Source organism: Rhagoletis zephyria, unplaced genomic scaffold, assembly GCF_001687245.7.
Source record: "Rhagoletis zephyria isolate East Lansing unplaced genomic scaffold, Rhagoletis_zephyria_1.1 Rzeph_scaffold_04137, whole genome shotgun sequence".
In the NCBI taxonomy this organism is placed as follows: domain Eukaryota; kingdom Metazoa; phylum Arthropoda; class Insecta; order Diptera; family Tephritidae; genus Rhagoletis; species Rhagoletis zephyria.
The window spans coordinates 20373-45756 of NW_016161220.1; the positions used below are offsets into that span (position 1 = coordinate 20373).

Consider the following 25384-nt stretch of genomic DNA (forward strand, 5'->3'; position numbering starts at 1 on the left):
TAAAGGTTAGATGAGAAAACGGCCCTACGGTTTCCAGAAATAAAGCATAGGATAACGAAACGTCGTTTTCTGCGTAAACATGCGACCAATTCTCGTAGCGTAACTTGTCGTTCAGTAACTTGAAATTAATTTTAGTGTATGATTTTCTAATGTTTTTATACCCGAGCGCACTTGTGCACAAGGGTATATTAATTTTGTTCACATAACGGTTGTTCGTAACAGCCAAAACGAATCGAGATAGATATAGACAAATGTATACATAAATGCTTAGAATGAATAAAGAAATCGATTAAGCCATGTCTGTCTGTCCGTCCGTCTGTCCGTCTGTCCGTCCGTCCGTGTACACGATAACTCGAGCAAAAATTGAGATATCTCAACGAAACTTGGTATGTAGGTTTCCGTTAATCCAAGGTAGGTTGGTATTGAAAATGGGCGAAATCGGACTGTAACCACGCCCACTTCCCATACAACGGTAATTTCCAGAAATATGAACACTGCGATTTTTAGTAACTACTGAAGATTATTCACTCAAACTTGATATTTACAATAATTTTTAGACGAAAAATAAGAATATTATAAATTTTTGGAAAATGGGCGTAGCCACGCCCACTTATGGTTACATGTGTATAACTTGGTAACCGCTGCACCAATTTCTTCCAAACTTGGCACAGTTTTTGGCCTTGGTACAGAGGTGGTTTGATGAGCTTAGGGCATAATAGATCTACCGGTCGCAATGCTACAAGTACATAATTAAATTTCAAGCTTTGTCTTGTAAAGATTTTGAATATGCCCAAGGGCTGTCTCAACACTACAACGAGATTAAATTCACAATAACGGTGGCTGCCGAAATCGAGTGGTCAGAGGAGCGTGCTACTACACGGCAGGACGCAGGTTCCAAGATTTTTCTAACAGCAGTCGGGCCTCCGAGTACATTTCTGCCAGATAAAAAAAAAAATTCTAGAAAAAAATCCTTCTTTGTATGTTGCTCCAATCAGGAATCTAAGTCCTACCGGTTGAAAGTACGCGCCTCTAATTACCTACTTAAAATTTTCTCAAACAAAATACTCAGCTGTAGAGTGCACAACTAAAACAATTTGAAGGCGCCTAAAGATCTACACTCGCATAGTCGAAAAAAAACAGCAACAACAAAAACAACAAAGCAAAAACGATAGTGCTCAAATAAACGATCTAATTCATTGTGCAACGGAAGATTTTTCTCTTAAGCAAAAAATGTTTGAATAAAATTCAAAATCAAATTCAGGAAAATAAAACGAAGACGGAATGAAAATGACTTTCCACCGATGGATGGATGGTCAGTGAGTGTCGAGCAAAATCAATAGCAAATAGTCTGCGGCTGTTGTTCAAGCGAATCGCTGGTGAAAATAAATAAATTTAGATACTGTACAAGAGTGTGTGTGTGTTTTTTTTTTTGTTTTTAAGGAAGAGGTGGGTGTCTTTCTTAAAAGTTTTAATATAGAAATTAATTAATTGTGGCAAGACAATGCAAAAGTGGTTAGAGGAAGCAAAGAATTAGTATATGTTTTGAATTATAATTATAAATTTATTTTTTTTTTTTGATTATGTACTTGCTATTTGTGATGTTTGTTGTATAAATTTTGGAAATTATGTAATATTTGAGAAATTTTTAAACAGCACTGGAATAATGTAATATTTCATATGAAAGAAATAAGCAAAGTAGCTGAGAAAAAACTGCTGTAAACACAAATATCTTATATAATTTCCGCGTTCCGTTCGTTTCGAAGTGCTAACGCACAAAAAACATGAAAACATGAAGGCCTTTTTTTTTTTGTTTGCTGCTAAATAGCTGCTAGTGTTGTTGTTTTCATTCTTCAGCACACATTTAGATTTTAATCTATTGTGCCAATGAGGAAGTTAATCACCAGAAATATTTTTGTTATATACTCGTCAGTGCTAATTTTAAAAGTGATTATTTGAGACTTGAAAGTCAATAAACAGTTATTTATTTGCGTACCATTCATTTGCGGTACCAAATCAGAAGAGCCTTAAATAAATATTTGCAAATAGTTTAAATAATATTTTCATACAAAAAATTTAAAAATTAGTAATAATGTGAAAAACCTCTTATATACATATACTCAAGGTCTTCAAACATGGGATTCGTATGTATGCATGTAGGCGGATTCGTATATACTACTTATGCACTGTATGTATGTATTTGTAAATATGTGTCTCGTGTTTTTCTCTGCGAGCTAATCTATATCCATACATTTTTTGCAAATGCAAATGAGCTCTTTTGAGAAAATCAAAAGGTGGTTTTCAACTTTTCCGTACTCACGGAGAGCAACAAGCGCCTGACGTTATTTTTTTTTTTGTCTTTCAACTTTTCTTTTGGTACGTACTTGGCATTATCGCCACTGTTTTTGAAAAAACATGAAAACTTATTTTGTGTGCGACAATAAAACGACTAAAAACATGAAATATAAAAACTTGGTAAATACCTCGACGCCCACGCAATATTTTGAAAGTGAATGTTTTTCGTATAAATATAGATACATACGAGTATGTATGTAAAAGAGACAGATATGAATTAGAGTAGCTAAAGTCGAAAATATGCAGATGAATGATTTTAAATAATTGCAAAATTTAGGCATTTACAACATGCATAATGCAGCTTAAGGGCCAGTTTTTCAGTGCCAGTTTAAACTTAGATTAAGTAAACTGAGTTTAAATTGAACAACTGGCTGCTCTTAGTTCAAACAGCCAGATCGGGCGTTTAAACTTAGTTTAAACACCACGGCCGTACGCTGAAAAACTGGCCCTAAGAGATAAATTTTTTGGTTATAACATCAAAGAAGAGGCCCCTTGTTGAAAATGTCATAAGTACAAAACATCGTTTAACTGTTATTGCAATACTGAAGTCAACATACATAGCTGCTTGAATAATAATAAAAAATTTGCGCCTAACTTTCTGGTGCAACAACTACACCCCGCTTCACTTGAATAAGCACATTATTTTTTTTTTCGAGAATCGGGCTTTTGAGTAACGGATCAGCTACGTTGCGGTTCCATTTTGAACGAGCATCGCTTTTAAAGAAAAGTGGAGAAAAATAAGAAAATATATTGGATAGTTTTAAAAAGTTGAAGAATATCTCGTTCCTTACCACTTTGAACGCCTGAAAGGGATAGACTGCTAATCTTTAAATGCACCGCTCGATTCGCAAATTTTGCTAAACAGCAAACTCCAAACATTTTTCTGTAAATTGATGTACAATCCGGCTTATAAAGTAGACACTTTTGGAGTAACTTGAATACAAAAAAAAAGTAGACACTGAAAACAATTAAGTTTAGCTTCGCTATCCTTGATTTTACAGCTTTTGTGGTGCTAATCAGACAATCATTTTGCTGATATATTCAAAAAAATAGTGTGAGAAGCTGACCTCACCAGGGATCTTCTGTCATTTCTATCCAGCCTTGGGGTTTTAGTTCCACTTCATAATTCATTCGCGAATTAACTAATTTTTGAATTTTTACAGTTAAAAGTAGAACTGCTTGTCCCATTTTCGCTCTATGATAGTTGGAAATATTCTTTAAGTGGTTCAAAGGCTGTTCAGTAAGCTCGATTATTGAAGCAAAAAATGTGTTTATTTAAGTAAAGCGGCGATGTACTCTACAACCATGATTCAATAATTATTATTATTAATATAATATTATTACTATTATTATAATTATTGAATCATGATCTACAACAGAGCAAAATTTTGTTTAATAAAATATTTGTCACAGAAAGTTCAATCTCTATATCTATCTTCTAAAAATAGTAATACCTCAGTTGCATTCGTTTTTCATGATGGAGAAATTCATGACGGGTCGTCCACAGCGTAATCGTCGACATAGCAGGTGCGTGTGTGTATGTGAGTACACAATGCCGACATGTTAAATAGTTTACACTGGATTCATTGCATTCTAATGAATAATTTTAGTATTTAAATTGTATGCAAATTGCTAATAATCGTTTTTCTTGTTATAGTTGTGCTGTTAGCTAACACGAAATTTCTATATTGGCTGCCTGCTGTTTTGTTCTAACTGGTTGATTGTATACTTAAGTGCGTTTTAACTGACAAATGTATGTATAAGTGCATAAAATTAAAGATCAATTGCTATTGCATGCTTTTTTACAACTCGATTTTACAAAATGCTGCGCTTGAAAGTGATGTAAAAGTGATTTTTGGCATAAAGCGCATAATTTGAATTCAATTTGGGTAGCTTTTCTGGCTTTCACAAATTGAGTAATACATTGTTCATCTTTAATTTGAGTAATTCTATGCAAATGCATTGAAATGTAGTCGTAAGATCAGCAGCGAAAGCCAAACCAAGGATCGATAGTGAATACGCTACTTTTACACAACTTTTGCACAATCGGTAACCGGGACGATCCAGCTTTATACCTGGCCTAGGATTTATCCTCCGGCAGAATTCCCTTTTCAGTTTTTCTTTAGTTTTAAAAGCTATAACAATTACTAATATATCAGAAAAATTATTAAATAAATAAATTAACAAAATACTCGTTTCAGACGTGCCTGGCCACCAGAGGATGACCTCCATCAAGCGCGCCTTGTGAAACGGCTTTTTACACCCGAAATAAAGCGTATGCTTAAGGACTGGCTTGTGCGGCGACGCGAAAATCCATATCCAAGTCGTGATGAAAAGAAACGCTTGGCCAATCAAACTGGCCTAACGTACACACAAATTTGTAATTGGTTTGCCAATTGGCGGAGAAAGCTGAAAAATTCGGAGCGTGAACGTAGCAAAACATCTTGGGGTCATCTTATTAAGCATTACAATACGAATGCACGTGGCAATGTGGAACAATTTAGTATATCCTCGGAGGATAGCATTTGGGGAGAAGATGAATTGCAACGGGATGGGGATGGGGATGAGTACAAACGAAGTGATGAGGATGAATATGCGAGACGTGAAGATGGTATTTCTAGTGGCACTGAAGGGACTGTGAGCTCTTCGGGTGGCGGTTGTTGTTATAATATCGCTGACAGGAGTAGGCCTAAAATCAGTGGTTTTTTGAAAAATCAAATTTGTGATAAACGAAATACAATAACAAATACTTTTATTACCGTCCATGAGCCAACAGCAAGTAATAGCCCTGATCACAACACAAATTCATGTCAACAATGGATGAGTGGCGGCAAACAACACGCTACGGAGAAACCAATATCAACCGCTAATAACGCAAAGTACAAACAGAAAATGATGGAAAAGTATCTGCGCGACACGCGTGATGCGCAAACTGCAACCGGAATGCCAGAGCAGTCGGTGCCCGCACACACCAGCCGTGATGAGCTAAACAAAGCTGGCGTGCACAATATTGATAATACGGCACTGACAAAATGGTTGGAGAGTGCAGCACGCTTTACGCCCGATAAGAACAATTATTTTATCGAATGGAATGGCAGAACGTAAGCATTTTGAAATGTCGATATTTAAGTAGTTGTTATATTTAATTGAACACCCATTCCAGCGGTAAATTGGAACGTAAGCAGCGCACAAAGCAACTGCGCCGCGTCACCATTATACCAGCCAACTCCAGCATCCTGCAACGTAAATCTGCTTATTCCTGCCCTACACAATTGGAGCTGGATGCCGCTGAGGCATTAGCCAATATGGCATTTAACTGTCGACAGCGAATGTTGGATTGCAGTCCTGCCGGTGGTGCGAGTCTGAAGACTGTCAATGCAATTAGTTCCTAGTGATAGCTGCTAACAAACAGTTGCATACATATGTACATATGAGAACGAAAGAAAGCATTCCAGTGTAAATTTTGGGTGCCAAAGACTATACGAAATTAGATAAATTTTCATCACTAACAAATACCTAGACTAAACGGAGTTCAAAAGACAAGTAAATGTGTGAAATGATCGGGTGAATAAAGTAAAATATGAATAAAAAATCTTAAAGAAATGTGTGTGTATGTATTTAATGTTGAAATGGGTAAATATAGTGATCAATTAAATAATCAGGCAGGGTCTTCAATTATTTGAATTTTTAATTAACAGGTATTGGAATTCATTCGGAAGTGAATTGCAGGACCTGCCTAAAAAATTTTAAGAAAAAAAAGGAATTTCAGTATAAATTAAAATGTTATCAAAGTAAAATTAGCAGATAAAACAAAACTAAAAAAATTATATATAATTAAAAAAAAACAATCAGCATTGAACGCACGAAACCTAATGATTACTTCATACAAATGTTAAAGGCCAGTCCCAGTTTCGTTATGGGTGTCTTTACAGTTCAAGAGAATAACTTATGCTTTAACAAATATTAAAATAAAATAAAAAGCTAAAATAGGCAATACATTCAAGAAAATAGATAAAATAAAATAAACGAAATAAGGATTGAGAATTTTCTATGAAATGAAATGAAATGAAATGAAAATCCTATTACCTATTGCTATGGCTCCATGCAAGTTTTGTTAGCTGTTTTAACATTTCTAGCAGGATGTCTGGTATATTCTCGCACTCGCAAAAGAAGTCCTTTGTTATTCATCATTTTCTCTGGTTTGTACAATATATTCCGTTAAAATTACTTTAAACCATTTCATATTTTAGCAAATTCCATATTCGTTATTTTTCTGATTTCAAATAAAACTTCACTTAACGCACTAAAACTGTAACTTAATTTCACGCTTTCTCTGCTTCATTCGCTTCCTTAGCCGGTCCGGTTGTTTCCGGTTCACCCTTGGCGTACACATCAAGCACATTTACAAAATTTTTCTGATGTGTTTCTAGTTGCTGCACTACATTGCTAGCTGCCATGTTTAGAGTTTGTACAAGTTCTCCTTGAGCCGCCTGCAAACCTGGCAATTGTGCATAGGCCATAAACTCATTTCGACTAAGTAGACGCTCATCAACAATTCCCGCCAGCAATATCATCTGTGGCACACGGCGTGTTATTCGTAGGAGCTGTCCAACACGCTGCTCTGTCGAAAATACTATACAGTTTTTGCTTTCAAATAGTGGTAGGATGGCTTCGAATCGCGTGCCCTCAACAGCTTTGTGTACAATTTGTTTACCATAGGACTTAAGATGCATATTTTGTTTGTGCAATTTTACACGCACTTCAAAGAGATCATCTTGTTTAATCGAGTTGAGGTGATAGAAGCCAATCAGACGTGAATGCTCCAGCCAATTACGTACTTCTCGCGCAATGACCGCAACATAAGGATTCTCTACGTCAGCTTCCCGTTGACGTCGTTGAAAACAAGTGATTTGCTTTTCAGGTTCCTCCAGCGCTGGCAGAGTTTGTGCGACGGCAAGCACCTTGGCGCGCTCATAGTGTGGTGCACGTGGTCGTTGTATATTGATTTTACCACGAAAACGTTGTGATTGTGTGATAGGTGTGCGACAGGATAGTAAAGCTACTAAAAGTTAAAAAATTTAAGTAATCAGGAGGCAATGTTGTATAACAAGGATGGAAGCCTATAGGCCTTCTACCCCACCTACCTTGACGGAACCGCTGTGACATTGTGGCTTTCTATGTTTAGTTTTGTGTGAATGTTGTCACGCTAGACAATTGAAAGTTCACTTCTTTCTTTCAATTTTATGAAATAATTAACACAAATCACAAATATCAAGCAAGAATTTCTACACACGAGCCCAACGCCGCTATCACAACAAAACAGCTGATTGCGAATTACGAAAATTTTTTGTGTCCGCAGGCGTTCACAATAGCAAAGGCAACCATTGTGAGTGATTTGAGGAAGTTGTCGAAAAGGGAAGGAAGTTATTTGAGTTCGAAAACCCGTTACTGCAATTCGAAAAGCAAACGAAGAGATGTCGAAACAGAAATTTTGTTGCTCATCCAGAGAATGTAAGGAGTAAAAACTTGTGCATTTATTAAAAATAAGTGTATGCATACATACATACATATATACGTACCTGCAGATTATTCATTGAGCCATAATTTGGTGGAGACATTGATTATAATTCCACGCGTAGTCGTTTGCAAAAAACTAAAAAAGGGGCAAGTATATACACAAACAATAACTATCAAAAATAAAGGATTGGTAAGTTTTTTTTTTCAAATACATATATTGAATATTTTAGTATTTTATTAATCAACATTTTAAAAAATTGATTGCGGGCTCTTTATTTGTAAAAGCAAGATGTGAAATTCACTTATCCACTATCTTCCTTTTAGTATCCACGCAACTTGATATATGCCACTGATAGTCTACAAGATACAAAAATTATTTTTCCTGATGGCTGGGAATGTAATTACTTGCAACCGGATGAAGTTATTGAAATCAAGGTTCTGATAACTCCTACCTCGAATAGCGTGCACACTGATTACAGACACATTTACATTCAATCGGAGCATCCGAATATAACTTTTGAAATACCCATAATTGGTAAGTCTGTGCTTATCCGTTTTGTGGGTTCAAGACGAAAGTGTTGTAACTTGACACCCACCTGCATTAAACCTAATGTGTTTTTTATGTCAGTAGTCTTACATTTAAGAAAATGGATAATATACGATTTTCGTTAAATCTACCAAAATTCCATCATTGCATCCGAATTGCTAGGAATGTAACCATGTAATTTAATGTATACGTTCGTAAGTAGTCAAATTGGATCAAGACACACAACCAGTTCATCTAAGCCATTAGTCCCCGAAGAAATCTCCATGCTGATGCTGAAGAAACTATGACCGCCAGGAGTCGAGTATATCAGCCGCTTTCAAAGTGTCCATCCCAGAATCTGGGAATGGAATTGATGACTTGTGTTCGAAAGTAAATGGTTACCTCTCCGAACTTTCTCGCTTCTTCACTGCAAGGAGCCTAACCCTCTGGAGGAAGGATCCGATGGTGAATAACCTGAAAATCCTCGGAGTTACCTTCGAAAGTCTGCTTTTCTTTTCGACACGATAAGGCCCTCAAGTCACTAGCCGGCAGTACCTGGGGCAAAGACAAGATATGAGGCAAATGGCCGGCAGCGCCCGTGTGGTCACGCAGTGGACGAAGCTACAAAAATGCTTGAACACGGCACTCCGCACCGCCACAGGATGCCTCCTTATGTCGTCTCAACACCACCTTCACGGCGAGGCCTAGATGCTCCCCAACAGGAAGCATAACACAATGCTCTGCAAGCAGCTCCTAGTAGGGTGCCACAGACGCGAGCACCCGAACAGACAACTGCTTGTAGAAGGGAACTCGCCAAGGTACGTCAGGAGGCATCTTTACAAACTAACGGACGAAGTCCAGAGGTTCATTAAAAAATCTCTGGATCCAATTGTATACCGACAGGCCTTAAACGCCATTCACAGGGAGTCGTTCTTGAGTTTTATAGACTCCCGACCTGTGAATTCCGTTATGGGCACGCAGCCACCCAACGCGGACGAGAAGAAACGTTGTCTGCCTCGGTAAACTCGCACCAAAATAGCACAACTTCGCTGTGGGCACTGCAGCAGGCTAGACCCGTACTTGAGCAGAGTGAACGCAGGCCACCTCTTAGCATGCTTTAAAAACCCCACCCAGCTAACTCCCCTGTCCCTATGAGCCTTAGTCAACGTCGGTCCCTTTCTAAGGAATCTTGGACTCATCGCTCTCAGATCGGAATTAAAGGAGGATAACCAGTTATCTGTATGGAAGCCAATCGTCCAGTTGAACTCAGAAATTCAAAGCCGCGTAGAATTAAATACGGGGTCCCTTACTACTATTAGCAACAGTGAGTCACCCCAAAAATTTTGGAGTTTCATTCGATAGCCTCTTCTCCTTCGCTGCGTATACCACTGCCACTTGCAACAGACTACTTTCCACGAACAAGTTCCTCAACTCGCTAGCAGGCAGTACCTGGTGAGCCGACAAAAATACCCTGTTAGCAGCATATACGTCTAGCAGGTCCTTCGGCAGGAGAATTTCAGTATCTTCTTCTCAGTTGCCATGCTTTCGCTCGGTCTAAGGTTTAAACACCTAGGATCATAATTTATTAAAACTCCCAAGAAACTCCCTTGCCTGGGGAATGCCATTTTGAGCTCCAGCATTATTCCTCGTCATCCTATTGCTACCAATTACCGTTCCAGAAAAAATCCTTCTGTTCAGTGGTATCACAATGGGCAATAAAAACTATGTCTAAGTGATGCCTTCGCGGGATCCTCCCCATTTGACCTATACTAACATNCTTAATGTAGACAATGCTGATGGATTACAACCGATAACTGTTAAAGATTATGTAGCTGCTATGATGGCGATGTCGGATGACAAAGATGATAAAGGTAGTCAAGGCGAACGGACGATAGAATTGATAAGTAAAACGGATTCATTGCCGTCATACCGTTCGATCGGCACGGAAATTTCTACGTGCAGTAGCCATTTTGAAGAAGAAGTCTTAGGTAAATGAGCGCATACATATAAAGATGATTGTAAATTTTTGATGTGTAAGCATCTTGCTTAGCTCTCGTTAATTTAATTTCCGTTAACCCAGCATAAAATTAGTAAATGCAACTTGGCTAACCCAGTAGAAAATCATATTTCAGGACCATTTCGGGACTAGCTTAGGACTACTTCGGGAAAATTTCGGGAGCTTTTCAGGACTATTTCAGGACCATTCCGGTACTAATCCTGGCTAATTTCGGGACCTATTCAGGACCAATTCGGGCCTAGCTCGCGATCATTGCTGGACCTTTTCTGGCCCATTTCGGGCCTAGTTCTCGACTATTTAAAGACCATTTCGGGGCTAGTACGGGACCGCTTCGGGAGTATTGCTGGACCGTTCCGGGACCTGTTCACTATTTGACTATTTGAAGACCATTTTGAGACCAGTGCGGCATCATTTTGTGACCGTTTCGGAACCGGTTCAGTACTATTTTACAACCTTCTCGGGACTAGGTCTTGACTATTTCACGAACATCCCGAAAATAGTTCGGGGTCAATTTGGGATCGTTTCAAAGCTTGTTCGGGACCATATCAGGAGAAGTTCACGATGTTTTCACCACTTCAGGAAAGTTTTGGGACTTATTCGGAATCATTTCGGGGTAGTTCAAAACCCGTAACGAAATGATCCTGAAATTGTCCCGATCTGTTCCTGAAGTGGTTAAGAAAATGTCGTTTACTGATTCCGACAAAATAATATTAAATTAATGTTTTATTTCTAACCTAACCTAAGTACTCATGTACATATATAACTGAATCGCCTAATGTGCTGCCAAGCCGGACACAGTTGTTTCCACATCAAATTTCATGAATACCTGGTACCCATGGCCTTTTTTAATATTTACATACCCTCTTAGATGCCATACCAGATTTTGCATTTACCATAGTCAACAAAATAAAGGAGAAAAAATATCTGGAAAACAGAGAAGCGGAAGAATGTGTAGTTAGCGAGGCTTTACAACTGCTATTGAATACAAATTATTTTAATTCGCTTATGCAATTTTCAAATTATGGTCAAATGGATTGGAATATTGTGCCGTTTAACCCGAAAGAGATTTTTTGTGGCCAGGAAATTATATATTTGCAACCGAATGCGGGTAAAAGCATTTCGGTGTTACTAATACCAAATAGAGTGGGCTTATTCAATCGCTCGCTAAATGTACGCATTTGTCCAATAACCGAAGAGGAACACGATGTGGATAATAGCGATGCACGCTGGGATCTGCGTGGTACATTTTTTATAAACTCAAAAATGTTTACAACAAAAATTTGGTTGGAATACAATTGTCGCTTGCCAGAGATTACTTTCACACAAGATATAAGCTATGAAATGGAAAGTATTTACGTTGGCCAAGGAGTAGAATTAATTATGTCTTTTAAAAATACAACCAGTGTACCCGGTTTCTTTCACTTCGATGTGATAGTAAGGCACAAATAAATATACATTTATTAATGTAAAATGTCCAATTTCATGCTTCCTTCATTTTTTAATGCATAGCCCGCTGACGACCGTGGTGAACTGATCTTGCAGGATGGTATTTCGAAATTTTTCATGCCATCACACGGAGAAGTTGCAGTAGAAGGTACCATAGTATTTCATCGTTTGGGTAAAGTTAAACTCTCTGGGCTGTAAGTATAAAAAAAAATAATCATGTTATGCTTTAAGCACTTCTGAGTTGCATTTTTACAGTATTAAGATTGTGGGTAATCCCAACGGATCGCCATTTCACATATTCGCCGAAGTGAAACCCACTAAAATCAAATTATCAGCGACCACTATTTACAGGCGTCAAAAAGTACTCGAATGGTCTGTGGTACATTTGTATATAGAAAATGATACACCAACAATAACAAGTTTCACCATGAGGCTGGTAAGTATTCACGTTAACATATATGTAGATTTTCCTTGCCTAAAAAAGGCTCGCACAGACAGGCACGATACCCCGCGGCGTGTTACGATATGTCTGGTTGTACCGCATACCGAATCTTCAATGTAAATTTACATAGCCGTATTAGAGCATTAAGATGTTCAGACATCATGGCCTATAGGCAGCTGCTTTTCATGATGTCGTAAAAGACTTTGAAATCAAAAAATCAATGGTGTGTGTCGAGTCCTCTGCTCGCGAGTCTTTTACAAATTTTGACGTATGGTGAATACCAGGTCTATGGTGGATAAGGCCCACTAATTGCCCTCAGGATGGGCTAAAGGCTTCTACGCTACCTTGAATAGGCTGATCCCGCGGTAGTTGGCTTATGTGGGGGGGTCGCCTTTCTACTGGATTTGCAAAAATTCCAATCGACAAACATGCGTCCATCCGGCTATAGTTTACATAAAATTTTATGCATACACGTTATCACCGCTCCAGCAACTTTTTGTTGCTTTCAGCCGCGTATTCATATCTCGTCCTAGTCGGGCGGTGTAGCATCGATTCCGTCGTCCTTGACTTCCGCAGTCAGCGTTCATTTTCCCTACTACTTTTAGTGGTGATAACACTCAACAGGGTGGGTAAGGGTTCTCTCCAGAATTTCGGTGTGTTCTATGCATCGTTAAACATATCACAGTGGTTGTTCTTACGAGACCAAAATTCGCATCAGCCGTAAGTCGCCTAACTTTCTCGTAGGATTTTCCACTTGGCAATGCCTACTAACGAATATTGGGCTCTCTGTTTTTATGAGGGCAAATACCTTTTGCGCTCGATTCAAGCGCGAATTTGTAGACGGTATGCTGTTTTTCTGCAGCGGCTTACCAATTATTCTTTCGGGCTCACTGAAATCCGACTACTTCTTCGGCGGCGGTACGTAATGAAAGGTCTCATATGTGTGCTTGTTGAAGAGTTCTTTCAGAGAGCAATTGGCGAGGATGCCGGCTGCCTGTTGGGATTGCAGCTTTTCGACGTTAAGCATTCCTTATTTTACTTTAACCAAATAGTGATCTAAGAACAACGAAAACATGGGGTCTGTCTATTAAAACGTGATCGATTTGTTGTTTGTTTTCCCGTCTTTAGCAGCCATGTAGCCTGACGAATCCTTTCATGCTGGAACCTCGTACTACAGACTACCATGCTTCGGGTATAGCAAAGTCGATGAACCTAATCGGAGTTTTCATCGCGTATACTGAATTCTCCGACGGTGGGACCGTTATGGAGGCAGCGCTCTTAAGTACGTTCCAAGCACTCATAAAAGAGATCTGATACCTCGCTCTGGCGCTTTGGTACGGCTCGTCCACCGGGGTGAATGTCAGTACTAGGGGACATACATAATCCTTATTCCTCCACAAACCGAACATCGAAATTGCGCACATTTTCATGGAAGCTCTAGTGTGATACTGAGCTTTTTTATCTTACTTGGCCCATCCCATTTTTTAGATGGCGGCGATGTCAACTTTAATCATCATCAACTTTAGTCATCGAGTTGCTGGAAAAAATTCTTTCCCATTAAGGGTAGACGCATTCCAATTTCGTACCTTCAATTCATAGGCCTGTTGTTGTTCTAGCACTCGGGTCGGCTTGTCCATCAACGTTGTCGTCAGGGAGGCCCAGGAAGTGTGGAACTTCCACCCACCCAACAAACGCCCTTGTCCCTATTGCCTGCCGGTATGCAATCGGGTGCAGAGGTTATTTTATTGTGTTATGCTCCTTAATGGGGAGCATCTGGGCCTCGTCATCCGGTTCTACGTACCGGAATGAGTCCGGTTTTACCAAACTAAGGCCTGTTATTTCGGCGATCTAACCCCTTTTAGGTCAGTGAAATCTCTCAATTCAAAGGCCTCTAAAGGCTCGCTGTGGTCGCCATCAAAAGAAGGGGTCTCACGCGAGGTTTATTCGAATTTTACGGTGGAATTTTGCTTTGTGTAGTGGGTCTCAAACTCAGCGCACACACAGAACAGACTTCAAAACAGACACCTGCTTGCAGATACACCTCCTAGTGAAAAGACACTGCAGACTTCAATAAATCCCTAAACCGAATACTTAAAGCAAACTCAACGCCGACCCCTCCATATCCCATTACAACCCTGTTTGGTCTTCCCTTAAAATTACATAGATAACAACAAATCTCCATAAAATGTTTATGAATCCTTATGCTTTACCTCTTTTTAGAAAAACTATAAATACCAATATATTGAACCCAGTGGAGCCGTACTTTCGCCAGAGGGCCAAGGCATGTATGTTTCCATTTTCTCCAAGTACTACGATGCGGATACTTACCACAATACTTTAGTCATAAATATTATAAATAGTGGTACCATTGTGAGTAGAATGTATATTACTACAGCCAACCTATTTCAACTCTGTTTACTCACTTACACAGGAAGTGCCACTGACCTATGTCGTAGAGGGCTCACCCATCAATATGGAACCGAATATTTTCAGTGGCCACGATTGTGGTACACTGATGATAAATTGTCAAGATAATAAGTACGAAACCGAAACGAATGCGCCAAAATATAAAAAAGAAGTAAAAATAACAAATAATGGCAAACATAGATATTGTTTTTATATCGACAAGTTACGCAATAATCTAGCGAAATGTGCAATTGAACTTGGACGTGGCCATTTGACAGTTTCACCGAAAACTTTATGTCTCGAACCGCAATCGGAGGGTACTTTGTATATAACAGCCGATTCCTGTGACGCTGGCACAATATATAATGAGTTTCGTGTCAGAATTATCGATCAAGATTGCAAATTGAAGGTACACACTACACGCTTTACAGTTACAGCCACATTTGTGGAACCGGAAATACATTGGTGTCAAAAGCTAATACAGATGGAGTATAATAGGACGCATATTTATAAAGATCATCCTGTGTTGGGTAAGTGTTTAGAAATAAAAAAGCGTGAGTACCAGGTAAGTTAGGTTAGAAATTAAACATTAGTTTCACTTCATTGTATTCATTTTGTCGGGGCCAGTACACGACTTTTTATAACCATGTCGGGAATAGTTCAGGACTATTTTAGGATCATTTCGTGACTAGTTTAGAGCCGCGCCGAAATATCTCGAACCAGTCCCCAAATTTTCCTCAAGTGGTTCTGAAAATGTCGTGAGCTGATCTCGAAATAATATCGAAGAACTCTTGAGACGGATTTTGCGATTTACAGTCGCCGAGCCAACGGATAACTACTTACATACATACATATATTGACAGTGAGGCAGTAATTAGATCTCCAGATTCATATACTACCTACTCGAAGACTGTTTAAGATTGTAAGGAGGCAAAAATGAGTACTGAAATGTTTTGAAGGTAACAAAAGAGCCGATGAGCTAGCCAAAGAGAGCGTTCCTTCTTCTTCTCATGTATAACCAGGTAGACAGTATGCTGAGTACACAAAAATGCAAGGGTTCAAAGACCACGTTGAAAACTTACCAATAATAATAAGAAGAACCGACTCAAGATATCTGGTAGGACTCCTAAGATGGCGCTCGTTGCTAGGAACAAGAGAAGAAGTACAGGAAACGCAACTGTCGCGAGGAAACAGTAACATTAATTTGCGAGCGCCCAATCGACAAGGGGCCAATATGCCTACTGCAATTCGCTAAAGCGACGCCAATGCTCTTTAACATGGCTTAAGGTTCGTGAGTACAGATTCATTGCTTGTAAATGTATCTGGTAGAACTATGGATATTTTTACGGGCTACGTGTCTATGTGTCAGCCTTGTTACAGAAACCCCTAATACTTATAGGCAATGCAGTCTAGTCGACAACAGTGAGGATAGAGTAGCTTGGGCTATCAGATAAATCTCCGGGTCCGGATAGAATCATACCAGCTATGTTACAACGCACAATCGCCACAGTAACTCCCTGGGTAATGACTGTTTACAGGACTATTCTTCTCATAGTCGTATATCATATGGACGGAGGAAGAGTGATGCTCATTCCTAAAGTAGGGAAGACGAGTCATAACACTGCAAAAGCGTTTAGGTCCCTCCGTAGCTTATGATATTTACTCAAGGTAATGGATAGACGTGTAAGGCGTCTTTAAAAATGTTAGTTTGGCATCATGGTTCCCGTGGGACTGGATCTACCGATCATCCTCTAGATCGACGATATGTTGATTTCAGGAAACGTCGAAGTAAGGAAAACAGCCACACTATGGGAAAGACTGGTGGCTACGGCCGCAATTATACATACGTTTACATGGTGGTAATTAGACCTATCCTCACTATGACGAGCTGGTATGGTAGGAGCCGTTTAACTCAACCTAACAAGTATGCATGCACAAAATTTACTCAACAACCCAGGAGGCGATAGATACACTCCTGAATATTTCACCTACATATACGTGAGCTTGCAAAGATTACGCCACTATCCTCGACAGACTTGGGGTGGAGTACAGTAGCTATGATTCGACCGAAATTTTTAAATCAATTTTCCGGACAGAAGTGACTGGGAGCTTAATAAAATGGACATTGGAACGGGAGCTGTCGAATTATCTCAGAAATTATTTCTTAAAGAGTCCTATAGAGTCTCTAATCACTGCAGCGGTTTCGAGGCTCCGGCATATGAAATTGACATGGCGGCAAAGCTGGTAAACATGATCGATCTATCTCCATCTAAACTTGCCTACGTTATTGACAGTCAAGCCGGCATCAAAGCCTTTCAGGGTCCACAATGACTGACTCGATATGCATTAAGGAATGCCGAAGATCCCTACAAGCTCTTCAGCAACACATAATCGATCTTTTCTTGGCCATTCCGGTAAATGAGGAAATGGACGAGTGTGCTAAAAAAAAATCTGATATAAGATTAAGGGAAGCGATCCAGATCATAAAACCTCCGCTGCGATTCCTGTCTTCACAAGGTGGGAAGGTGACCAGAGCAACCAGCAGCAGCAGCTGGATTAATCTGAACACTTGCGCTGTATCGCGCTTATTCTGGCCAGAGTTTGCTCAACAAATTAGACGGAGTTTACTAAGGCTCACAGAGCCAAACTTATGCCTTCTTACGGGAATACTAACTTACAACGATATTGAGCTTTGTGCCACAAATGCCCTGCACTCCAAAAAAATAACTCCTCATATTATGGAAGAACACTTCGAGAGCCTAGACAGCTTAGGGTAAGCCAAATTGGAGGGTTTTTTAGGATTCGCTAAAGACATTTAGGGTAATCTTGGGGAAACCATCTTACTGAGCATCGTGATGAGCCTTTGTGGCGTCTTTTCAGAGTTGCCTGCATAACCTAAACTAACCTAGGGTCTAAGTGAGAGATTTACGAGACAGCCAGCATAGTCTTACCCAACGTTATTATCTCAACTCATGCATGCCTTTGGTGGCGCTTGAGCCATAATGTTTCAGACAGGAATACGTCCATTGAAAATAAGAAAAAGTTTTACAGACCAAATTATTATTGCGTTGCTCAATTCAATGAAAAAAATTTTATTAAAATTTCCAGCCACTGCCTGCCTAAAGAACATGAGTGATGTGCAGAGTAACGTCTATCTGAAAATTTTGGGACCATTTAAAATTAAGCAGTTCTTTGAACACCATTTCACTAAAGTCATTAATTTCACCATGAATGGCCTAGAAGAGAAAGAGATTTTTATATCGCTACATAAATCGGCAATACGTGATGAATTTTGCACCACCGTGGATGGGCGCATACTCTGTGAGGCAGATAATAAATATCAGGTAATGGACCCCCCTATCCAAAACACCGAAGTGCAAATCAAACGCTGCTTTTCAGTTAAAGAGATTCAGAATCCAATACTGTAATTGGCAACAGCGCAGAACTCAGCACACTTACAGCCCCATTCCCATGTCATTGACAAAACTCATCGCATGACAATAGTCATGGTCTTACCTACTACGCCTAAAACTATGACGCACAATATTAACAAAGATAACAATGACAGTTGACAGCTTTAGAGCGCTTAAAATCAATTTGCGGCATAGTTTTAGGCGCAGTAGGTAAGATCAGGACTATAGTCATGCGATGAATTTTGTCAATGACGTGGAAATAGGGCGGCAAAATTTAGGGTGAAAAATTTGATTCAAAAATTAGACAAAAGAAAAATGTATTGCATAATTTTTACTACTTTTCTCCCTCCAACTTTTGTGTGTGCACAGAGATCATTGCAATTGAAATTACTAGTCCGCAGTCCAGAATTGAGAATCACACAACCGGATATGATAATATTTACACGTGAAAGGGAGATTATGACTTATGTGGAAGTAAGAAATATATCTTGTTTGGACGCACAGTACAAATGGAAGAAAGTCGAAGAGAAGACGGCATATGTCGCAGATGTAAGATAAACAAAAAAAATAGCTTCCATTAAATAAAGCCCTCCAAACTAACTTCTACTTCTCCGCAGTACGATGATTCCTACAAATTTTCACTTGATATACTTTCTGAAATACTTCGTCTGTTGGACATTGATGATAATGATACGGATGAGGATTCAATTTATCAACGCAATATGACTTTACGCTATCAGAAATATCGTTGCAAATTGAAGCCACTCGAGGACCCAATTGGCGCTTCGACTATCATCGATGAACTCATCGATAATTTGGATTTAGAACATAAGCGTTATATGGTGAATCTGGTTGAAGAGGATAACATTTGTCTGAGTGCGAAGCGTTGCACTTCGGGCGAATTCGTGACCACAACTTTGGATGGCATTTTGCATGGTCTGAAACTGGAGGACTCCTACGATATTTCGCAAGAGAGTTTAGATGAGTGCGACAATGAGCGCACCATACACTTTTTAGAAAAGAGTGGATTTGTGAAGAAATTCAGTGAAGTGAAATCTGCGCTCTTTTTACCGCCAGTAAAACCAGGTGAGTTTTCATACTAATTTAAGAATTATTCGTGTTTAATTATTTGGAAGAAATACATACATATACATTAGACCGTTCTGGAAAAATGTGTTCGCAATACACCCCTGTGTCTAAAGTATTTTTGCAAAGCAATTTCGAACAATTTTTTTTATGTGTAAACATATTTGCAACCGGAATGGGTAAAACTTGCGTTAACGCAGCAAAAAATTTGTAACTACTCTTGAGCAACCCAGCAGAAAATCTATAATTTTTCATTAGAAATGGCCTGTGCTTACAGCTGTTACAGTTGTAGTATTTACTAAGAGAATTCCACAACGAAAATATTACCGTCTACAACTTTTCGTTGCATAGCTTTATAATAATATATTGATTCAAAAACCAAGCGGAAGTCACGCGTAAACCACGACGAATTCACGAATAGTACATTTGACAACAAATCTAATCAGCTGTTCTAGCAACACTGCTAGTTGTTATACTTCGGAACTTTTTCGGGGCCTAGTTCGGGAGCAGTTCAGACCTAGTTGAATTCTTTTTCGGGTTTAGTTTGGGACACTAGTTTTTTTTTTGCCAAACGTAGAGATCGGCTTTCTAGTTTTTCTTCGTTACATCTTCGGCATTTACAGTCGGTTCTTAAGTATGATATATCGAAGTTTTTGTTTCGATGAAAAAATTTTTTTTGTTCCAAAGTTCATTGACCTCAAGTACTCATTTCTAGTAAAGCCGGATCTCAGTTATTATGGTGATACATTCCTAATGTCAGTAAACTAAAGCTCGTCAAAGACTTTTTCTGAGGAGGTATTTTGTTTATTTCAGTAGAACTATTTAAAAAAAAGGCTTTATCTTGCCGAATGTAGGTGCCACCGAAAAATGTAAAAGGGCAACCCCTCGGTTCGGCCAAAAAAAAAATTTTTTTAATTGCCTTGCAAAAATAAAAATTTTAATTCAGGGATGTACGGAGAAAATTTTTGCTTGTAAGGTGGTACGGTCCAACATGTAAACATATTTATATCTACTTTTAACAGGTTATTCCACAACGGCTGTATTTACACTCGACACGGTTGGCAGTTGTCCGCAACAATTCGACATTACGCTAGTAAATTTGGAAAAGGTTATGGAATTCTCATCGGAGAGCGTGTATCTCGGAGTCAAGGTACAAAAGGAAGCACAATTTATAGAATAGTATTTTACATTCGTGCAGTGAAGTTTAAAACATATCTGCGGGATGAGCTTTTTTTTAAGCTTTCAATGAATTTTATGTGGATGCGCAGAGAGTAAAAGATCTCTCACATCGACACCGATTTAGAGTAGTGGCGTCTGAACAATTTTTACTGTATGCGCGTCCATATGAAAAAAAAATCTTTAAAAAGCTTTTCATACAGGAAATTCTTGGTAGAAACTGATTTCGTTCAATAGCTTACAGAAAAAGATTTTATTCTCAGCGCGACTGTTTAAAATCTTAAGAAAGTTATATAAAGTTTTTGCCGGTGAATATGTTTCGGTCGAACCTAATTAAGATCGAGTTTTGAGATTTGATATCTACGTAGAACGGTGAAATAGAGCGTGACTTCTGGGTAGTTCGAGCACGAATGATAAAAAGAGGCCCCGTATTAGTTTATATATTACATTGCCTTTCTTTACTCCAACTCTGATAAATCGTCATAGATCCGAGCCATCTCGGGGAACTTTGTTTCCATTTCGTCTCTGTGAAAGCTGGATAGAGAAATAAAAACAACAGGTATGCACTGAGGCCTGCGCTATACGCTCCATAATACCGCTTCTAGTCCTATACTCTCCAGAAGGTTTAGCCTTAGAGTTTTCTTTGAACTCATTGAGTCTAGACTTTTCTCCCGTATTCCTGTAACAGTCTCACTCCCATGCAGCTGGTGTTGAGTCGAAAAATTACAGAGATCATTTGACTACTAGTTCATATAAGTTTTTGGAAAGAGGACTAGTGGAAGCTGAAATCCCAGCTTTTCCATGTTTATAGTTGATAAAACTTTTCCTCATCCAACTCCTGCGAAGTTTAAGACAGTAGTTCTTAAAACCCATACCACTGCACTATAGGTCGCTCACACTTCAGTATTGTTAAGTTTAGGCCTCTTTTATATTATGTCGAAGAGGGTACTCTCGAACTTCCATCTGGTAATTATTATTAAGTCATCCGCATGCCCTCGTCAATGGATACTATGGTCATAGAAGTTTTGTAGAAGTTCGTGTGGAGCTTTGTATCCACAGCGAGTCGACAGTACACTCCTTGCAGGCCAAACACTTAAGCTCATTTGCATCCCAACCAGCACATATATAGGGTAGGAAAGTCCACAGAAACTGCTATGGTGTAGATATTGGGGGACACTTCGACAATAAAGAAACGTAATGTGCAGTTGACCATCCGCAGATGGAAGATAAGGATAGCTAAGCTGCTTCAAACAAGAATTGCGGAAACTGGAATTGGGAACATCGTGGTGCCTGAAGTATCTTGCAGGGGAGTACATAGTCTCTTCTCCTGTAGTTTGGAAAGAAAACTACCCGGACTCTTCTCTACCACAGGAACAAAATATAGAGACAGTCTATCTCTAATAGTATTTGTTACGGCATTAGGACGCCCTTCAACAGCACTAGGCTGATGCTACTTATATACCTTAACGGATTTCTAGTTATCGGACGTGTGCAATGGTGAATAGGATTTTTGTCAGCTTCAAGTCCGATGAAGAAGATCTGAACTCTAGGAACTCCGTCGCTTCTTCACTGGAGGTGGTATGAGGGAAGTGGGCAGAAATCAGGGCGTCGGCCCCTCGGTGTAGGCACCATTTGATGTCCTAATCACTCGCCTTGTTTATGTTTGTAGGCTAGATGAGGTACCAACACAAAAGTTCTGAAAAAGCGTCGCTTAGCCTCATCCTCATCTCTTTACTGTACTTTATCAAATTATCTGAGTATTCATCCCAGCATCCTGCTATCGCTAAGAGTTTCCGAGATCACCAAGTTTTGTTTGGTTACGCAGCAGCTAGAGTAAAAGGTGTCAGTTAACTTTGTGCTCTCCAGCAAGCTAGCTGTCCTATATCTATTTTTAAGCCTAGGCAAATTGATGCTAAGCAAATAGCTAAGATTGTCAAGTTTGTTTGCCATAGCACTCGACAGTCAGTTGCCAAAAGTTATGTTAAGGACCTCTTATTTGGCCTGCGGTCTTAGCTTATAAGTAGGGACTCACCCCTACAGTTCATGCACCTGCTGACTCACTCTACACGGTGAGCGTTCGTACCGTAGCCAACGATCAGTGGAAGGTTTTTCTTTTGGCAGTACTCCACGAGCTGACGTACCACAAAGAGTAAAGCGTATTAAGGTAGTGCCACCTAGAAGAGTGGAGTTCGTTAAGTGCTTCTCACATCCCTATATTCCCAGTAAGCAGCAAAGCTGGCACAATGCTAAATAAGGTCATTCAGACGTGTAGCCGGTGGCGGGGCCTACCGTTCCGACCAAAAAGCACTCGTACGGTTTTCTTCCACTCATCCTTGCTTAACTGAAAATATCGCTGGTTCATCGTTTTCACGTTCTAGATGGGCATTTACTTCCTTAGTCTTCTTCTTGTCTTCAATTTCTCAAACGCTTTCTAAATCCCAAGTAATCGATTTCCTGGGCAAACTTTCAGCCTTGGTATGAACTCTTCAACGCCTCTGTGCGTATAATCACCGTCACCCAGTATCCCATCACTGTGAGTGTAAGTCACAAAACAGTGGTGGACAAAAGTCAACGGCTCTTCCAAGGTTATGCAAAAATCATTGGCAATAGAACTTTTGATATTAGCAAATTCAAGTCAAAGCTGCTGCAGTTCGAAGGCATAATGGGTTTCTCCGGGCAATTCATGCATGAAATTCAAGTGACTGCGAATAAGAGCGAAGAGCAGATAATACAATTACGTGGCCAGGGTATAATGCCCATAATTGCAGTAACCACGAAATTGCAACGTCCCGAACAGACAATTTTCGAAATTTTAGACGAATATGAACTACTACGCGCCATCTACTATTTTGATGTATTCAAATCGATAACCGAATTCGACGACGATTTGCCAGTGCCCAAGGAGGAGGACAATGTCAGCCGGCGTACCATTGAATATTCATTGAGCAGCATACACACAGATGCCACCACGAGCACTACGAGCAGTCGGCAAGCGCGTTTCTTTCAATTGATGAAAACTTATGTAATTGTCAATAATAATGGTGAACTGCCGCATGCAAGCGTGTTGGAGCAAGTAATCGAGACACAAAAGTTTATTAAGCAATTGCAAGCAAATACGAAAACGGCGCTACTCTTACGTAGAGTGCATCAGGATTACGTGAAGCTGATCAGCAGCTATGGTGAATCGATGCCAATTAATCTCAAGCATTTCACCACACAACCGCTACCATTTCAAAAGCAGGGTTTTGTATTCAATATGCATCAATTGGTATTGGGACAATTGAGAAAATTCTTTATCGATTTGCATTTCTATGGACCTGGCAAACTGATTGCATCTGTGCGTACAGAGGTGAAAATACCTGGGCTCTATGTGGATTTCGAAGTGAGAAAGAGGTAGGAAAACTATAAAAGTTGTTGTTTGTTATTTCACTCCATATACGCTGAAATAACTCTTCTTTTTCTTTTTTTAGTGAGAATCACGACTATATATTCTATGCAGCAGAAAAGAAATCGGCCAGCTTATTGGTCAAACGCTATCGCAATATTTTTGAACGTATTATCGATACAGAAACAGATCCGAAAGTCAAGCATGCGCATTCGTTCGATTTGGATCGTAAAGAGCAGCATACGCGCTTGGAAGTGGACGCTAAGCAACGCAAAGAATTGCAGAACTACTATAACAGCTTGAATAAATCGGTATATGAAGATCACAAGCATCACTTTACTTTGTGCAAAATATTCAGTAACAGCAAGCGGAACTATTATAGCGGCGAAGCAAGACTTGTAATTTTGTTTAAACCCGAAGCGAAGTACTACGAGGAGGGACAAATACTTGAGGATTATCTATACATTGATGTAAGCTGCAAATGAAAATACATGTTTTTATTAAGGAAATAGACAATTTCGAGACCCTTTCGGGACTAGTTTTGGACCATTTCGGGACCTGTAAAGAACCATTTAGTTACTAGTTCACAAACTATTTAAGGACCCTTTGGCACTAGTTCTGGATCATTTCGCGACTAGTTCAGGACTATTTCAATAACATTTCAGAACTAGTTTGGCATCAATTTGGCTCTAGTTCAAAACTATTTCGGAACTAGTTCAGGACTTTTTTAGAACTATTTTGGTTAGGACTAGTTCGGAATCATTTTTGGACTAATGAAGACCAATTTTAGCTCAGATTCAAGACTTGTTCGAGATCATTTCGGGACAAGTACACAACTTTTTCGACCGTTGCACATTCAGGACTATTTCAGAACTATTTCGGGAGTAGTTCGGGATAATTTTGGATCGCTTCGGGAATTGTTATGGACTATTTCGGAGCTATTTTGTGACCATTTCGGGACAAGTTTTTGGACTATTTGAGATTATTCAGGTATACTTCGGGATCATTTCGGGACTTGTTCGCGACCATTTCGAGTCTAGTTTCGGAAATGGTTCAGGACTATTTCAGAACCATTACGGGACTAGTTTGGTATAATTTTGGAACTAGTAAGGGACCATTTCGGGATAACTTGGAGACTAGTAAGGGACAATTTCTGGACCGTTTCAAGACTGGTTAGAGATGAATTCGGCACAAGTTTAGGACTTTTTAGAACCACTCCAGGTAAATTTCGGGACTAGTTCATGATGATTTTGTGGGTAGTTCGAAACTAGTCACGAAATTATCCGAAGTGGTTATAAAAAAGTCATGTACTGAGCCTAAAAAAAATTAAGAAAATGAAATGAATTTAATGTTTAACCATTTTTATTTCTTTCTTTTTTTATAGCTGCATTTGGGCCCCACTTTACCCATACTGCTGCGTGGTCTCATCGCTAAGCGTAATTAGATTTGAAAATAATTGCAAGAAAATAATGTGGGTGCTCACACCTGACTTGTTATCGCGTTGATTGGTTTTGAGGCTGTTTATACTTTTTATTCAGATTACAACAATAAAATAAGCTGGCGGATAATTATTTTTAACGAATTAATTTGATAACCAGGAAGGTGTGAATACCTACAT

At 39.3% G+C, this 25384-nt stretch overlaps 3 protein-coding genes across 7 annotated transcripts; 2 read left to right on the forward strand and 1 right to left on the reverse strand.

Moving 5' to 3' along the window:
• The first annotated feature begins 3764 nt into the window (after positions 1-3764).
• Positions 3765-6090, forward strand: LOC108370304 (iroquois-class homeodomain protein irx-4). Of its 4 annotated transcripts, none has more exons than XM_017625614.1 (4): positions 3800-3893; positions 4010-4105; positions 4554-5453; positions 5516-6090. In XM_017625614.1, exons 3-4 carry the CDS (start codon positions 4630-4632, stop codon positions 5742-5744), a joined length of 1053 nt encoding a protein of 350 aa, XP_017481103.1. In that variant the 5' UTR covers positions 3800-3893; positions 4010-4105; positions 4554-4629; the 3' UTR covers positions 5745-6090. The 4 variants fall into 4 exon arrangements, with proteins under 4 accessions (XP_017481100.1, XP_017481103.1, XP_017481102.1 ...); XM_017625612.1 differs by having other exon boundaries at positions 3802-3879; XM_017625611.1 differs by lacking the exon at positions 4010-4105 and having other exon boundaries at positions 3765-3879.
• A 504-nt stretch (positions 6091-6594) lies between these two features.
• Positions 6595-7672, reverse strand: mRpL10 (mitochondrial ribosomal protein L10). Of its 2 annotated transcripts, none has more exons than XM_017625616.1 (2): positions 7497-7672; positions 6595-7411 (listed from the first exon to the last, which is right to left on the reverse strand). In XM_017625616.1, the coding sequence occupies exons 1-2, from the start codon at positions 7516-7518 to the stop codon at positions 6675-6677; spliced, it is 759 nt and encodes a 252-aa protein (XP_017481105.1). In that variant the 5' UTR covers positions 7519-7672; the 3' UTR covers positions 6595-6674. The 2 variants fall into 2 exon arrangements, with proteins under 2 accessions (XP_017481105.1, XP_017481104.1); XM_017625615.1 differs by having other exon boundaries at positions 6595-7414.
• A 154-nt stretch (positions 7673-7826) lies between these two features.
• LOC108370303 (uncharacterized) lies at positions 7827-25365 on the forward strand. Its single transcript, XM_017625610.1, has 16 exons — positions 7827-7863; positions 7938-8059; positions 8194-8404; positions 10129-10383; positions 11281-11846; positions 11922-12052; positions 12114-12294; positions 14521-14670; positions 14732-15236; positions 17815-18050; positions 18489-18668; positions 18737-19205; positions 20228-20355; positions 22852-23774; positions 23852-24236; positions 25151-25365. The coding sequence occupies exons 1-16, from the start codon at positions 7827-7829 to the stop codon at positions 25208-25210; spliced, it is 4539 nt and encodes a 1512-aa protein (XP_017481099.1). The 3' UTR covers positions 25211-25365.
• The last annotated feature ends 19 nt before the right edge of the window (positions 25366-25384 follow it).

Bases quoted from the DNA above. Each gene is read 5' to 3' on its own strand.
- LOC108370304 (XM_017625611.1), top strand. From the start codon at position 3,827: ATGATGGAGAAATTCATGACGGGTCGTCCACAGCGTAATCGTCGACAT. The intron at 3,880-4,553 runs GTGCGTGTGTGT...TACTCGTTTCAG, and splicing joins CGTAATCGTCGACATAGCAG to ACGTGCCTGGCCACCAGAGG. The intron at 5,454-5,515 runs GTAAGCATTTTG...CACCCATTCCAG, and splicing joins ATCGAATGGAATGGCAGAAC to CGGTAAATTGGAACGTAAGC.
- mRpL10 (XM_017625615.1), bottom strand. From the start codon at position 7,518: ATGTCACAGCGGTTCCGTCAAG. The intron at 7,415-7,496 runs GTAGGTGGGGTA...TTTAACTTTTAG, and splicing joins GTCACAGCGGTTCCGTCAAG to TAGCTTTACTATCCTGTCGC.